General features: G+C 39.0%; 2 protein-coding genes across 2 annotated transcripts; both read right to left on the reverse strand.

Moving 5' to 3' along the window:
- usp3 (ubiquitin specific peptidase 3) lies at positions 1 to 10457 on the reverse strand. Its single transcript, XM_030426695.1, has 15 exons — positions 9955 to 10457; positions 9610 to 9670; positions 8581 to 8718; positions 8070 to 8153; positions 7738 to 7819; positions 7340 to 7419; positions 5730 to 5843; positions 5427 to 5540; positions 5085 to 5234; positions 4525 to 4631; positions 4290 to 4370; positions 4087 to 4205; positions 3842 to 3955; positions 1893 to 1960; positions 1 to 1294 (listed from the first exon to the last, which is right to left on the reverse strand). The coding sequence occupies exons 1-15, from the start codon at positions 10043 to 10045 to the stop codon at positions 826 to 828; spliced, it is 1872 nt and encodes a 623-aa protein (XP_030282555.1). The 5' UTR covers positions 10046 to 10457; the 3' UTR covers positions 1 to 825.
- A 1174-nt stretch (positions 10458 to 11631) lies between these two features.
- LOC115587192 (boophilin-G2) lies at positions 11632 to 15787 on the reverse strand. The gene is made up of 6 exons (XM_030426878.1): positions 15660 to 15787; positions 14302 to 14493; positions 13654 to 13830; positions 13492 to 13542; positions 13230 to 13308; positions 11632 to 13106 (listed from the first exon to the last, which is right to left on the reverse strand). Exons 1-6 carry the CDS (start codon positions 15724 to 15726, stop codon positions 13025 to 13027), a joined length of 648 nt encoding a protein of 215 aa, XP_030282738.1. The 5' UTR covers positions 15727 to 15787; the 3' UTR covers positions 11632 to 13024.
- Between the last annotated feature and the right edge of the window lie 1462 nt (positions 15788 to 17249).

Below are 17249 nucleotides of genomic sequence, written 5' to 3' on the forward strand. Positions count from 1 at the left end.
TTCATGTTTTAAAGGCTCTGTATTTTATGGCTGTGGTAATGGATTTGCTGTGTCGGGTTCAGAGAAGGGTGACATTGTTTCCAGAGATAACAAAAAAAACATCAAACGTTTGAAAAGGATTCGTCGTTGTATTTTATCACCGATACATGTTTTTAAAAGAGCATTTCATCAGGGCCTGTTTCCAAGCCCTTTTCAGATCAACACCAAATGTTAAATTATATGCTAACGCCAACACAGACAACAAAACAATCTGAGAATGATCATTTCTTTCACATTGGTTCTGGTCAAGAAGTTGAGACAACTTTCTCAAGCACTACCGAGCACTTGTCAATAAATGCATTGCATTCTATCCGCTAAAATCTTCCCTAATGACTGGAAAACAGAACTACGAGGTTCTCAAGAGGAGGTGGAAATTATAAAATTAGAAACTTTAAAAACAATAGAAAAAGCAAATATTGTTACAATGACAGTGTCTTGACACAATCAATCTCATCAGTCTACACTAAACATTGGACCAACTGAGGTTTTCCAAGGCTACAGCTTTACTTCATAATTTTCAACAATCACCTTTGGAATCTATTACATATGGAGAAGTCTACCTTGACTGAGGAATACAACATCAAGGAAACAAATGAAAAAAAGTCATACTAAACAAAACTCAAGCAGCAAATTATACATGATGCTGTCATGCAGGTCATAAAAAAGAAAATAGTTGCACATACATAGAAACGTGAAAATTAACTATTTAAATCAAGCACTGTGAGAAATGTGATTGAGGTGAAGCCAAACTGGAGTGACCAGCTGGTCTGAGGCAGTCTAACAGAGTCATTGTGCAACGGCTTGTATAGCTTGGCTGGCTTCCTCAGTCGCAGCCTTTTCTGAGGTATCCCTATCTGGTGCAGCTTCCATGGAAGCTGTGTCAGCGTTATGCAGTTCAGCCATGTCTTCACTCTCATTTCCCAACACAGCATTATCTGGGGCCGCCACGTCGAGGGCATTCATGTGTGATGCTGCCACGTCCAGCAATAGCACGTCTGTGGCAACTGTGTCCTGAGCAACTGCTTCTGAGGAAACTCTGTCCACGGCTGCTGAGTCCACAGCAGGCTTGTTAGTGGCTGTGCTGTCTGTGGCACTCTTGTCAGATGCCCCCTGCTCAGTCCTCTCCACGTAGAAGAGGATGTAGGCTTTGGCCTTCGTCACTGCGTCCTCATTGGTCAGAGTCACTGTGCTGTCATTGAAGTGGTACCAGCGGCTCTCGTGGCTGCCATATGCTGTATAATGCCCTGATCCAACCCTGTGAACACAGACACATATATCACGTTTTGCTGTCTGGCTTCTTGCAGGACTTCATTTACTGCTGCTGGAGTGAGAGGGACACGTTCAGCTCGACAACACAGCAGTGGTGCATCAGCACCACTTAGAGGCCAGAGGTAAATCTGCAGGACTCTGACAAACTGCTCTTGGCATATCTAAACACATTTTCAAGGACTTTCAGCCTAATGCCTTTCAGCATGTAGTGGCTTCATGAATTTTTAAACTGCAGCTGTCCACAAGGCTTTTCAACTAAATTGGATTGGAATTGTTTATACAGCAACTGGATGACTGACGGCCAGCTCAGGCGGGCAGAGCTGGTCGGCAGATGATAATGTATAGATTTATGATGGCTGGATCCAGCTGTTCATTTTGCTACCATGGTGACAAAATCACATGCGTCTGAACACAGCCGGAGGGGAAAAAACAAGTTGACCCCAACAAGTCTGATATATGCAAGACGCTGCAGCACTCTGGATGCCTTGTGTGCCGAGTATAATTGAACAGATGAAACTTGAACAAATATCAATTTCAACTCTCCCCATTTGAATGTTTAAACTGTGATGCTTCAATTTACTCACCCGGATCCATGATGCACTACGACAGCAACAAGGTCATACAGGCACCTTTCTGGTAATGAATTCTCTGGCTGTAAAACACAAACAGAAACGGCAAGATAAGGATTTCCTTCCCGGGTTCTCAATTCCACCCACAACATCACGACTCAATGATTTACAACTAAAAGGAGACAGAATACTCAGCACCTGGACATGTCTGCAAGCCATAGATCGCACTTTCAAGCAAGTAGACACACAAATCTTTCACATGAAAAAAAGGCTGGGCGATATATCGATGTATAGAGATATATATTCAAACAAGATACATTTTGAGGCAATTGTTTATATCAATATAGTTTAATGTTTCACTACATAACCCGTTTCTTCAGTAAATCGATGCCAGTTTTATTTCACACCCTAAATCATGCACAAGTTCTCCTGTAACTCCATTTTAATCAGTCTGTTGATTAGTTTGAAGTGTGACATGGGCCTCACATAGGCTTGCATTGCGCGTGTGTGTGAGACAGAGCTGTTTGTTTGTGTGAGGCTTTATGTGTTTGTTAGCGTGTAAGGTGGATCAAAGCACATTGTTATTGTACTTAGGTAGCAGCAGTCCAGTGAGTGACAGTAAGATGCCACCTGGATGTGGGTGAGAGATGAGTTCATAAAAATGTAAGGAATATAGAACGGTCAAGGCTCCATCTCATGGGCATGTAGAATAATATTAATCAAGTTATTTAGAACAATGTCTGCATTTTTTTCAGTACTATATTTATTTGTATTTATTTATTTATTATTATTAAGATCATGAAAAATGACTTTTAAAACTCCCCCAGCACAGACGTATACTGTCTCAAACTAAAAAGGGACTTGGTGGGCACTTCTATACTCATGCTTAAGTTTTGTGGCCTTTGCTGAGAGGTGACACTTTTTTGTTTGATCCAGGTTTGTGGGATAACAGAAGCACTGCAGGTATCACTCAGTGATCCAAATAATTAATCAACACACTAAAGATGGAACAGCAACAACAAAATTAATGGCTGGCTTATCCTCAACATTCAGGATTTCTGTCTTTCTTTAGAACAATCAAACACACTAAACATAAATTATTTAGTCTGTAAAATGTTGGAAATGTGAAATATGACATGATTACAAAACCATTACCATAGAGAATTTACACTCTGTGTTTCTCCGGTCAGCCAGCAGAGGCCGACAGTGATCTATGTCTTTTGGTTGTAGATGTAAGTCAGTCCTCAGCTGACTGTTCAGTTAGACTACATCACCAATCTGGCAAAGAAGCTATTGTAATTTTTGTAAATAAAAAGATCTCCTGCATCCAGATTTTAAATTGCCCTTTCTTCACGCTGTCTACGGCTCTCAGTTTGTGACTAACGTACAATGCAGCTGTTCAACATCATAATTCATATGTTTGACACGGTCAGATGTCTAGTCACATCATGGAAAGATCTTAAGCAAAGCATTCATGTTTTGACTCTTTGTTTTTAAGTTACCAAACCATACCCCTTCATTACAAAGGTTTACATTTGGCACAAGTACACCAAGTCACTGTGGTACTGTGATGTTTCCTACAAGTATGACTGAGTAATACCAATACAATTTCCACAATGACATCTTTAGCAAACTTGTTTTGCACGTGGAATCTTCCATAACAGTAAACTGAGAGAAAAAGGGGATGTGGGTAGTTGTTGGGTGGCTTATTTATTTTGCATATTGTGTTACGGGTACAGCCGCTGTTTTTCGGTACACAAAACCACAGCTAATTTTCAGAGACCTGACAGGTTTTTTATTGTGGCACTAGTGTGGCTAACAAGCCATGCTGACCAAACAGCAGAACTTCCCTTTTCATAAAAGTATTATTTAAACTATTTCCTGATGAGCCTTTTCTGAAATTACTCAATTTAAAATGATGTTCCACCCATCCATGATGCACATTTATTCTGTTCTGAGCTCACCTCAAGTAAGTAGCCCCTCATGTCCAGGCCTCTCAGTGGAAATTCCACGTAGGTGTCCACTTTGTTTCTCAGAAAGGCTGTCCAGTGGAACCTTTTTAGGTGCAGACACAAAACCTACAATTGGAAATAAAAACCTCCAATTATACCAAACACATCATATTCCCCACTTCTTTACTTTCATAAAAGTAAAGAGTCAAATTAGTAAACTGTTCTAAAACAATTATAAGACACAATGGTTGCACTACCTTTGGCAGCTTCTGGATCCAGAACTTCTTTGTGGATTTCTGTCGCTTCTTACACTTGTGGCAATAGTACAGCTCTGTTTCATCAAGTTCTTCCAGGTCCGTGAAGCTATGCAAGCAGTCTAAAACAAAGCAAGAGAAATATAAAGTGTTTATACTGCCAAAAATGTCTAATGAGTCATTACCTCTGACAGTGGGAAACCTACCACGTAAGGTGCATGTTGGCCCTGGCTCCTGGTCCTTGCTTCTCTTTTGTCTGAACTGGCTGGGAATGTCCAAAGACAGATCTGAGTAAAAAAGGGAGGGAATAGAGGCATTAAAGGATTGTATTATATAAGCCCAAGTAAATTTAATACAGTCTTTTAGAAAGACTACAGGGGAAATGGCTTTGCTAGATCACAAAAGCACTGAAAATGCCTAGTCTGTCTTTGACCTGCTTACCAAGAAATGGATCAAACTTTCGAGATTCTGTCCCACAGATCAGGCAGTTGACTTCATTCTGAAGTATCCCACCAAAATTGGATGTGACAACACTGGCAGTCCCATTTCTGTAAGGAATCAAAAGGCAAATATAAACCTTTGTTTTAATTAATGTATGATTAACGAATATGCATAAACAACGAATATAAAAACACATTCCATGAAAATATCTTTAGAAGGTCGGCCTGTCTTTTTTTTTTCCCCAATTATGTTAAAAGACTGTGCTGGATTTACTCTATCATTACCCTGCAATACAAAAAAGAGATTAAGCAAGTGGTGTGTGTTGCATTCAATCCCCTGTCTTGAAGTGACTCATTGCTTGATGTGCTCATTACTGAAGGCCAAGAGTATAAACCCAAAAATGCATTGCTTAAATAAGAACACAAGCAGGAAAATTAAACTCAGTTTAGTAAAATGTGATAAAATGTGTCTATAATGTTGAACATGTAATCAAATTGGAACAGAAAAAATGCATTCACACGAAGCGCTCACACAAAAACGGTTTAGTTGGCAGAGCTTACATGCAGCATTTGCCCTCTGCAGTGGAGAGTCTGACACCATCTTGAGGTGAGACTGGGTGAGACGCCCCATTGCGACTGTACTGGAGCTCCCGGTGTAGGTGGTCCAGCAGGTAACGCATGAACTCATGAGCATCCTGCTGCTGGTAGCCCCTGGATGATTGAACAAAGGTTTAAATTATGTTACTGTAATAACACACAATAGATTGTTCCAATCTGTTAGGTATGGGGCATCTTTGGCCACATCTCTAATATAATGTGCTATACCCAAACACACTAAAAGAAAAGATTACAGTTTCCTGCTTAGATCAATTCTGTCAAATTATTTGTACAGTGTTCACATACCTGAAACTTGGCATGATTTTCCATATAGCATAAAATAAGGAGTCTGGACTGAAGGCGGACTGGTTGCCCTGCCACAGGGAACAAAGGGTTTTCCTGAACTCCTCCACCAAGGACCTGTTCAACATAAAGAAACCCTTTTACCATGCTGCACAACCTGGGACTACCAAAATCTAAAGCCTGTCTAATACTTGTCAGCAAAAGACATTACTCATTGTATAATACTAAGAGTGTGCGAAGCTGAGATTTATTTCAGATAAATGCACTCAGCCCATAGATCCCCCCTCCTCCAGAAGAGGACCTTACACACTGTTGTCCCCTTGGCTGCGGGTGTGGTACATCCTTCTTCCTGCCGTCTTACCACTGCGCAGAGCCACTGCAGGCAGCTCTTTGAAATAACAGCTGAACTGCTCGATGTTGCTGTCAAAGAGACACACATTTTGTGAGAATATGTTACAAACCTGAACAGGCACACCCATTATCGAAAGTGAGAGTGGTCTGAGCATCTTGTTAGAAGGAAACAGACCTTATTTAATTTTTTAAATGTATACATTACAAGATGCTTGTTCTATCCACGTTGTTTGCAGATAAATAAAGTCTGTTACATTACTGCTGACCCTCTTCCAGATAAGCCATTTGAAAAAAAAAAAATGTCCAGCCTTTTACACAAACATTTGGTACTGTTACTTTATAGTTATATGGTAATAAAATTGAAGATGAAGACTAATTTGACAAACAGCGGTCTTTTCAATGCAGAGACCTGTCCTTTAGATTTGATTTTCTGACTACAGAGCCAACAGTACTGCCCTTAAAACTGAGGGTTTCAGAAAACCCAGACTGAATCTCATTGAGCGTTTCAGTTTCCTGCGTGTTTATCTGTGTCTTATTTGTGTGCTACAAGTTCCTGCAAAAATCATCCATGTTGGTTTAACCGTCATATATTTTTTAGGCTTTATTTGTATCTTGAACAGTCACTAGAAATTCTTTATTATGCATGAACATCACCTAAGGAGTCATCGACCAGCTCCCCCACACCGCGTATTTGAAAAGGTTGTCCACCTGTTCTAATTTCTAGCTGTCAGTTTGGTATTTATTCTAGATCTTTCTGGAAATTGTAGTCCTTATGAAAGGGTATTCTGTGTTTCTTTTCTCCTGTACAGATAGCAGGACTGAATGATAGATACATATTTTAAGTGGTTTGCCATGTTAATTATCATCACATGAAGTGCAAATACTTGGTTACAAGGTTTTCATTACACTCTTACAGAATGTGAATCCAAACTTGAGACTTTTAAGGTGAGAGTAGTTTTGTAAAACTTGAACAAAGGAAATTATAGCCTGCTTAAGCAGCATTTTTACACAGGCAATGATGCAGTGACACTACAATTAAATACTGATGATTTGCAATATTAATTGACTTAAAGGGGGAAGCAGACATTTGCCATGTAAAGGCCTGACTACTTACATAACATTCAACTAGAAATTAACCCCAATGACTTAACTTCATGAAACACATTTCAAGTTTCTGCACATTGATTTTATCACTATACTGAAACAAATGGAAACTGATGGCTCCTTGGAAGTTAGGAAAACAGATTCAATTTCTGTCAAAAATCTATGGCATGCTTTGGTAAATGATCAGCAGTAATAGAACATGTACATGATATAAACTAACTCTGGAAACATGCCAGTATAATCCTTTATGTTCCAGGCAAAATATTTGTTAGCTGGGAAATCTGGCCTTTGACTGTGTCTTGTTTCCAAGCTGCCCGTGTAATTCCCCTGCCTGTGCCCCAGACTGTATTAATAAAGGATGACTGGTCGTGAGGCCCTGGGTCTACAGGGGCAGAGCTACTGAACCATGCTGCAAACCCAGTTTACCACCCACATACCTCATCTTCAGTGCACCACCTTACCTGAGGGACTGCAGAATGGCGTTCATAAAGCACGTGTTGCCCAAGTTCCGCAGGCCTGTAGCACCTAACGCAACCCCATCCTGACAGAGACAAGAGGAACAGAGAGAGATGTGTATATATGTACCGAAATCATTTTTTTAAAATGCCTTAGGAAGAATCGTGACCAAAAGCAAGTTCCAAGCGAACATTAAAAGATATCTTGAGAGTCACTTAGTGTCGAGCTCTATAAAGGCTGCTGTGACTCATTTAATTGGAGCCTTGTCCCACAGTGTAAAAGGAAAATGTGAGCAAAATGTGAGTGGTAGTACAGTCTTTTGTGCAAGCACATAATTGTTAAGCAGCTGCGACTTTGCCTCTTCTAAGAGAAGAAAACAATAAGAAAATCTTCAGGCACTTACATTGTCTTTTACCAACTTGCCGTCTGGAATTAGGCTTTCCTGAAATTTCCTTTTCCTTGGTCTGTCCCCCATCAGTGCTGCGCTGTGAGAGGGAAAAACACTTTATCTATTGATCTTGTATGGAGCACATTTTGAATCAAGTTTTATGAGTGTATCTTCCTGATTAGGCCGATTTTCTTGGGAAATCAATCTTACCTTGACTATTAATGTCAAACACTGTCAGACTATCAAAACTAATGCTACATTTTAATTACATAATTTGGCAAGTGTAATGATGCTAGACTAAAACAATGGTAGCAACAACACAGCCTACTGAAAGACTTCTTACTTACTTTTCTAAACTCTGAAGATGCTCCCTCATCTTCTGCACCTGCCCGAGTTTGGTGTCATTGACGACAAAGTCATCACATCTGTAACTATAAATCCACAATCGTCAAGTTGTATAAACACAATTATGTTACTGAAATTAAAACTTTGCATGAGAAAAACGGTAATCATAAATATACTGCATTGCATTTCACTGTGGTGTCACACACCATTTAACCAGAAGTATAAATGTGGTAGCAGTGATTTCCGTCAAATAAGTCTGAATATAGTTGTAATTAACATGTGATCATTTGTAGCATGTAACCAGAAGAATTTGGGATTATTAGCAAATTAACTGACCATTTGATCTTATTTATTTATTAAATACATTTGTGGTGATAAACAAAACATCATTTACATAAAACATCATAACAATGCTTTTATGTTCAAACGTTTATGACTGTACTTTTGCAGGGTCTCACACTGAGTGAGAGATTTGTCAGCTTGGTAGATAAATTAGTCATGAAGGACACTCACCAGAATACACTGTGGTTGCTGCAGTCCATGCAGACAGAATGATGGGATTTCTCTTTCTCCTGTTTCTCACCCTTCTTTTGACTAACACCAGTGACTTGGCTCTCTTCAAAGTGTTTCTTTGCATGCCCATTGACATATCTATACAGGAAGAGATTGCTTTATAAACTGACAACATCTAGTATTATCTAAAAACGAGAAATATAATATATAATCATAACAGGTATTGGCCTACGTTATGCCATCAAAGAATCTGCTCCCGCTTAAAAATAAAAACAAAACAAAAAAAACCCTACTTGTTCATGTTTTGAAAGTATTTCCAAATAAGACAAAGACTCTTCTAACCATCTGTTTAAAATCTGTCTGCAGCACGACGTAAAACATTTACTAAACTCAGACTACTACTAAACAATGTCCAAAAAAAATATCTTCTTGCTTACTTTGTAGGACATGTACCAACACTTGAAATTAAGTCTTAAGTTATAGTTGTATTTGACAATAATAAATGTACAGTTTTCCTTTGTTGTGCAAACGCGAGGAAGTGAATACAAATCATTTCCAAAGACTGTCTTAGAAAGTAGAGATCAAACTCGGGAAACTGATTAAAAATCTACTTTTGCACAGTCGATAAAATATTTAAATCCACATGATTAGATGAGTCTCTGAGGATTTTGGAAATATGGAAAGTGTTGTCAAATGTTCTTCTGTTTTTTGTTGTCCAAGAAAAAAACAGAGGCTTTGCTATGTGACTTGAATGTAAGTATAACACTCAGAAAACAGGGCCTACATAGACCCAACAAAACACAATCGCATGACTGGGAGAAAGATTTTGCCAGATGCCCCATGTTTTGAGGAGAGGACTACATTTACACACAGCCATCGCAGTGACCACCAACTTCTGTAGACGATAAACCTTAATTCATGTATAGCAGCTCTTACATGGCTGACAGTGTTCAACGAAAGGAAAAGAACTGGCACACAAACACACACACCAAGTTTTAGTTGCCAACAAAGCAACAGAGACAAACTTACCTTCCACAGTGGACCACCAGACAGGTAAGGCAAACCCACGGGCTTTTATTGGACCTGCAAACTGAAGATAGAAGAAGCTGTCTTAGTTGAGAACCATACTGCCAAATAAGACAGCGTAATGCTGGGATTGCTTTTAAAAAGATGATTCTTGTATGTGTAAAATGGATATGCAGTGTATCTGGTGCATTGTGATCTCCATCTGTGGTAACTGTTGACTTGTAGCTACACTATCCGGCTTACACAAACACAGCAGTATCAGTGCCGACTGGCGCTAATTATATGTTTCCATTAACGTTAAGTTTAGTAACGCTGAATGACAGCGATGGTGAGGAGCACTTTTCTTACCGTTGCAGCACCAGGAGGACGGAGTACCGTTAGGGAACCTGGAGGAATCGATAGAACAGCTCACGTTTGAGTTCAGATGAGGGCACTCCATCAGTGTACAATCTTGAGTAAGTCAGCTAATGTTAGCCAACACCACAGCACAGACGGTACCAGGAACAAGGCAGCTAACAATAGTTAGCCAATTAACCTAAACTAGCTAGCTAAGGTTAGCTGACCAACTAGCGTTACTTCTGTTCGCGAACGCACGTTTTCCTGTCTTTGCTAACGCTTACACGTTTGAAAGCCACTATATCTTTAGCGTAATTTCAGAGAACAGCAGTACACAGAAATAAAAGGCACTGCTGTTTCCACCCTGACATACTGGAAATCACAATAGTATCGTTATCTTTGGTGTATAAGGTAGAAGATAACTGCTGGCGTTTGCCACAAACAAATGGAAATAACTTGAGGAAGTGACGTCGTGTCTGCCGGCTCGGCCGTTTGCCAACTACAAAACAAAGATGAGAAACTTCTGGGAGGACGTACCGACTACTTCCTGCTTCGCTTACAGTTCCCGGGCCGCTTATAGATGCTGTAGGTGCCTCATATCTGGATCGACAGTGTTTCCTATTGCAATCATACCTGCCGACATTTAAAAACTCTGGTGTTTAATCTACTTCAGCAACGGCGCAAGACTGAACTTGTGTCGGCGTGGCACGCATGCGTGGTAGCGTGCCTCTGCTCCGCTTCCGACAACGTATGTGAGTTTTGTTAAAATGGTGAAATTGTTTTACCGTCAGATTACAGCATACACGTCTTGGGTGTATAATTTTAGACGGAACAGTAAAACACTCCCTACAATTGCAAAATGCTACAAATTGCATATTTATAAATTAGATGAAAGTAAGATAGTTGGCCCTCTATCACCAAAATATCATTTTCCTTTCATCACTTTCAATTTCACATATGCTACAACTTCAGCGTGTGTGTTTGTGACTATGAGATGCACACGTTACAAAATTTGAACAGTGATTGCTTGCTCAAGTAAGAAACTTACTGCTTAAATTTGATAGCCAGACTACTGATATTAATTAGCCTAACTGGCTATTCACAACAGTGAGTGAGAGTCTGTGTGTGTGTGTGTGTGGTGAGAGTGTGTATTGCATTAGACAAAAACAGGAAAATTAGGTGAAGATGAATATCGATATGTTTTTTTTTAATTTACTAAGAGTACAGAAATAAACACAAAATTCCATTAACTATATAGCTACATGTAGAAAAACATTTTTTTTTTTCAGATTTTATGATGCCAACCTTTTTCACCCCAGTCAATCAGGTCACATTTATTTATTTAGAGGTTATGATAGTTGGCTTTAATATCTTGCATGTTGGCTTACAGATCAATCCATCAGTCAGCATGTTGATCAGTAATTCTGAAAGCAATATGAGCCCTGGGAAAAGCAAGAAAATCCCAAAATAAATATGATAAACAATTTGTTTTCCACCCATATGATGAAGGCAGTGCAGCAGCTGATAAAAGTATTGTTCATGATGTCATACAGGCTAAGCTATTCATTTGAGACAGTGTCCAATAGGCCCATTGCTACATTCAACCCCTTCTTCGTCAGTCAACAACTTTGACAGAGTTCCTGGATACTCACAGAAAGTCAGTTCACTGCAGTAGGCCTTTGTGCCAAATGAATATTGTTTTCCAAATGTTTATTTTTAAAGGAATATACAATTCAGGCTCACACAATTACAAAATGGGGACATGGCTTGGTTGCAAAAATAATTACATTTCATCAATAATGGTGGTAAACTTAACATCAAAATGAATGCAAGCAGCACATTCTATTAAAATAATCAAACAACCTAACTCCTGTTCAAATCTTGATTCTATTTTTCAACAGTACAAAAGCACCCTGAAAAGACATATCTGCTGTGTATTTTGTTAAACAACACTGGTCAAGAACATTTTCAGCTCTAAAACACATTAGCCTACATAATATGAAGACAAACAGAATCTTTTATGAATATTTACAATAAGAAGAATCTGAACCCCACTGAGACATTTTCCATGAAATTAGACATTGTAATGTATTATTTTATATCACAAATACATAAGCATCTAATCATATTACCGCCATACATTTTAAGATACATTGTAAAAAATGTGAAAGGTTGTTTGTCACACTTTTTGTTGCAATCTTAACAGCCTAAAACAAAAAGATTTCAAAGATGCTGAGCAGAAAAACATAATAACACAGAGTGCACAGCGGTCGTCACTGTCCAACAACAGCTCTAAATATATGTGTTGGGTTTTGAATTGGCACGTGCCTTCAGAAGACTTCAGACATTTTTCAGCAAATTTCTGAGCCAGGTGATGATGCAGTTGTGTTTTGGAAACACTGAAATGACCATGAGAGCACACTGCTTAAAGCGCACTTTGAGCAGTTAATTGTAATGATGCTGTTCTGAACACTGTCTTGATCTGATCTGAAATGTGTGTAAATAACTCTCTGAATGTTTCTTTTAAGGTTGTTATAAACAGTAATCACCATTAATAATTCATGTGACTTCTTCTTGATTAATCGTTTGGTCTATAAAATGTCTCAAATCTTTGAGTTTATTTTGTGTATTTACACATAATTCAAAGAAAAGCTAGGACAAAAGGGAACTTGTATTATTTTCCCTAGAAGAATGACTGCAACGATTAATCAACCATTAAAATGGTTGCTGATGAATTTTTCCATCAATCAACCAAACAATTATTTGACATTGTTAAGCTCTGGTTTCTTTAGATTACTCTTAAACAATTATTTGGATTAGTGACTTAAAGTATAAAGGATAAAGCTTGCAGGAAAAAAAAAAACAACTTAAAAAAACATAATCAGCCTGCACATATTGTAGAGGTGAGACAAAATAGAAAACTGAGCAGAATTGTAATGCCTATTACAAATGTCAGTAAAACATCAGAGTCAACTTAAATGATAGAATCAGTTGATATGTTTGATATCAAGAACTAGTCAAGTTATAATACAAAACTGAACTGGAAAAGACTCCACATTTGTGCTGGAAGTGACCCGATTCTCTATGACATTTCAATCCTCTGTTCCTGGAGAGGCGGGTCAGACTCGTTATGTTTCCCTCCAGACTTCTTGGACTTCTTTTTCCTGAAGAAGCAGAAACGTATATTAAGATAATGTAAGAAGAGTAATCATTAACCGTAAGTAATGCTAATTGTTTTATTTTCATTGCTGTTAGTCATCACTCTTGATGTAGAGAAACTGTCTTACTTTGACTTAAGGGTCAAGACGATCACAGTTGTGAAGATCCCGATAACGATGACGGCCAGCAGAACTCCACAGATGATCGCTGTTTAAAATGACAGAAGTGTTATGGATGAGTAGGATTCATGTAAATCAATAAAAACACTAAAAGAAATTGTCTGCAGGGATCCAAAACAGGAGTCTGTTCTGTTTACGTCACTTTTAAAATAAGAAAGAGTATATATTGTAAAAAAAAAAGTCTGTTTGAGTTAATTGTGTCTTCACTGACCAATAGGAGTGTCCGGCTCGTCGTCCTCCATTTCATCGGCCAGAGTATCATCTTAGAAAGAATTACCATTAACGTGATTACAACGAACAAGATATCATTGCACCATGTTTTAAGCATCATTGCATCAGCACTTGTGTGCATGAGGGAGAAACTTGTGCTCACCGTGGATGCCGTCACAGGTGGCGTTGCAGATTTGAGAGTTGAGGAACCTGTTCCCGTTCCCGATGCATCCAGTCCAAAGGAATCTCTTGCATTTCCCATGAACTGGATCATAGTAGTATCTCAAGTACTGGCCACTACACGAACCCTCGGCCTTTTTGTAGAGGCAAGCTTCACGGGCTGTGAAGAAAAAAACATCATCTTCATTAACACCATCATCATTAGAGGTACTGATGGCAGTTGTTGCTATTACATATAAACTGCTCAGCTTTTCATACAGAAGAGTATTAGATGATAAAACATTACAGTATTTATTCACACTTTCAACTGTCATGAGTAGTCCTGCTCTTTCACCACTTGGTGGCGTATTGCTAATACTCAATGCTCACACATGTCTTTCTTGCAAGGCATGTGAAAAAAATATGGTTCCCTTTCATTGTCCCTGAGACCATAAAACTCTACCTCGTTAACCAGTTCATGTTCCAAAGTCCTCAACAAACAGACAGGAGGAAGGATTGTTTTTTTTTTTTTTAAAGACTGGCTTCGTATACGTTTGGGGGGCTTTTTGAAGTGAGACATTTTGCACATTTCAAACAGTTTCAAACACATGAATTGATCCTCCGTCACCATAAATTCATGACATCATCTTACCATCCATGGGGTAGATGGTGTCTGCATTGACAGAGCAGTTTCTTATGCACTCTCTTTCATTTTCAAAACGGTTGGCATTTCCTCCTTCGCCTTTGTATAGGAATGGTTGGCACTGATCTTTTGCGCCGTCGTAAAACAGGGCAACGAGAAACTGGCTGCCTTGACCTTCCTCAGAGGGCAAGCTGCAGAAAGCTGTTGGGAGATTAGAAAAAAAAGTGAAGTTTTATTTGCAAAAGTTGATGCTCTGTTTTTCGAGCAGTTACACAGTGTTTTGGTCAGTGGTACTATTGGCTATGGAGCACGATGGAAAGATGGCCCAGTTACTGTATGAAAGGTGTTTCAGTAGAAATCATCGACAGTGACCGAATGTTTAATGTTTAACTAACCTCATCACCAGAGACCCACTCCCTGTTTTTATGACAGCAATAAAAAGTATCATTTATGGTACATTTTCAGTCCTCCCGCCCTTCATAGATTTCACAGAAGGGAAGCGGTTTCAAAGGTTCTTTAATGATCAAAATTTTCACCCAAAATGCGTTTGGTATTGGAGGGAAACCAACCAACTTGCGAACTAGATGCTCAAATTGTGGCTATCCTCAATCATTTGCACAGGTGCAAGGTGAGATGAGGTCACCGGTTGACATAGTTTCAGTTTATCTCGCTCCGGCTCAGACAGAAATGATCTCAGTGTTTAAATGTTTGGAATTATAGAGGAAGGAAATGTCCAGTCAGCTTAGCACGTCGTTAACAGTATGTAAATAACATTTCCAGGAGAGTAAACGTACAGTAGGCTAAAGACTATCTTTTCCTTTGGGTCATGCCTAAAGACAATTATTGTTGGCTTTAGTTTCAAGTCACAGCGTGAACATGAAGTTAGTGAAAAGGTCAATTACAATATAATCCTGCTGAGACTTGCAGCCTGTATAATGAACTGAAACCTTCCTTTACATCAAGTCTTTGGAATTCTGATTGAAATTAATGATGTTTTGTCTCCGCTTTAATGCAAGAAAATACGCAGGCGCCACTCGGAAACTGTCTGATTCAGCCCGCAGTTTATCAAGTCCCGCCATGTAACCGCCATATTGCTTTGAAATGACCCAAGGTAAAGCTTTCAGCTAAATTTAAACATTGCATTTGAGTGGAAAAGACTGACGGTTAAGTACAACACATGTATGTAACATTAAAGCACTAATTCTGCGCTTAGGTTGGAAAACAATTAACAGGGCGAGCACTTCATAGTTATTCACCAAAGATGAGCCCATCTGCTAAATGCCAATTCCGAAAAAGTAAACCTGATCTTGTGTTACGGTTTTAAATTAACAGCCAGTAAAAACAGAAATAAAGACTGTTCGATGTACCTGGAATATTCGAATGGCCGACATGGAGCGCGATAATAGCAATCCCCAGAAATAACAGGTGCTTCATCTTGCTGCTTGTCTTTGTGCCGTCTTCCCCTGGACTGAGTGACGGTTGTAAACTACAGTGGGAGTGGGTTGTCATCACTGACCTTTGGACCGAGATTTACCTAAGGGTGACACCTTCGATCGAAACAAGAGTTAACGGAAGCGATAGTTATCTGCCTCTCTATACTGCTTATGTTTTATGTAACAGGTCACCATTTTTTTTTTCTATATTAGGGCGTCACCACACAGTTGTAACAGCTGCTTACATGTAACAGTTTGTGACAGTATTGGGTGTAATTTATGCAACACCTTCATTTAAGTGTGATAGTTTTCAGAACCTGATTCAAGGAACATTCAGGCTCCATGTAGGCTGAGGCGTAGGTCAGTTAAACTCCATATTGGTTATTTTTGCCATTTTTTTGCTCAATGTTGACAGCTTATGCATAAAAACTGAGATTACCTGAAGCAATAACTGCAGCCCCGCCTTTCAGAGAGGGCTTGATTAGAGAGTTATTTTAGTAAGTTCAGATCCCTCTGTCATCGACCTAACCTGAGACGCACTCGATCTTCTCATTCTGTCATAAGAAGGCTGAAATGCTCACATCAGCTTTCCATTCTCAAACGTTCATCTTTAGTGTTTGATAGTCTTAATCCTCTTCAGGAGCCCAGGTGAAAGGAAAACAGACTCCATAAAGAGTTGTTTATGCGTTACGTGTTCAAAGAGTATGAGGATAGATAATGTGATATCAATTTGTGTCTGATTTGTTTTGTTTTTTTTCCTTGGGAAGATTTACAAGTGGTCCTCCTCCCTCTTTGAATGATCCTAAATCATCAAATGTTTTTCCTTCAGGTGTATTTTGGAGATGTAATCCACTCAACTGGCTTCCAAACTTGTTTCTTTTACTCCTTCAGCTGATGAATGTCAAACACTGCACATACATCAGTGCAAAAAACTCAAAATCAGACCAACTGTATTTTTGGTCAAAAACATCTCATTACACTCATGGTTTGGTTTAATTAACTAATTAAATGTGGAATCTGTATGAAACGGCCACCTGTCGAGTTCATGCGTCAATCAAATAGAGTGCAACAAATAACTAACAGCTAACTGCTGCTAACTGCAACTGCCGTTAGCTAGTTAGCTCAGTTACCCGTGCAGCTAGTTGACCTATTAGAGGCCTCAAGCCAACAGCCCCCCTCCAGAGGCCTGAGCTGTGTTACCAGACTATCCTGTCTCGAGGTGCAAAGTGTATTAGGGGATGAGAAAAAGCTTGGCTGGGTGGTTAATGACTGCAACACATAGATGTCTTTGACATGACACCAAGACTGTCATTTCTTCACATTTTGGTGATGTTTTTTTTTTAAAGTCCTATATAATATAAGACATCACCTAGAAGGTAGGATTTCAGTAGATAAATGGGACTTTTGGGGCATTTTTTAACCATTTTTTCTTGTTAGATCTGACTGTTTTTTTTTACAGCAAAAAACACTTTTTTGTATTGTGTATTCATTGTTATCCTGCGTATTTCTATATCATTCTGTGAC

The sequence above is a fragment of the Sparus aurata genome, chromosome 8 (genome assembly GCF_900880675.1).
Source record: "Sparus aurata chromosome 8, fSpaAur1.1, whole genome shotgun sequence".
In the NCBI taxonomy this organism is placed as follows: Eukaryota; Metazoa; Chordata; class Actinopteri; order Spariformes; family Sparidae; genus Sparus; species Sparus aurata.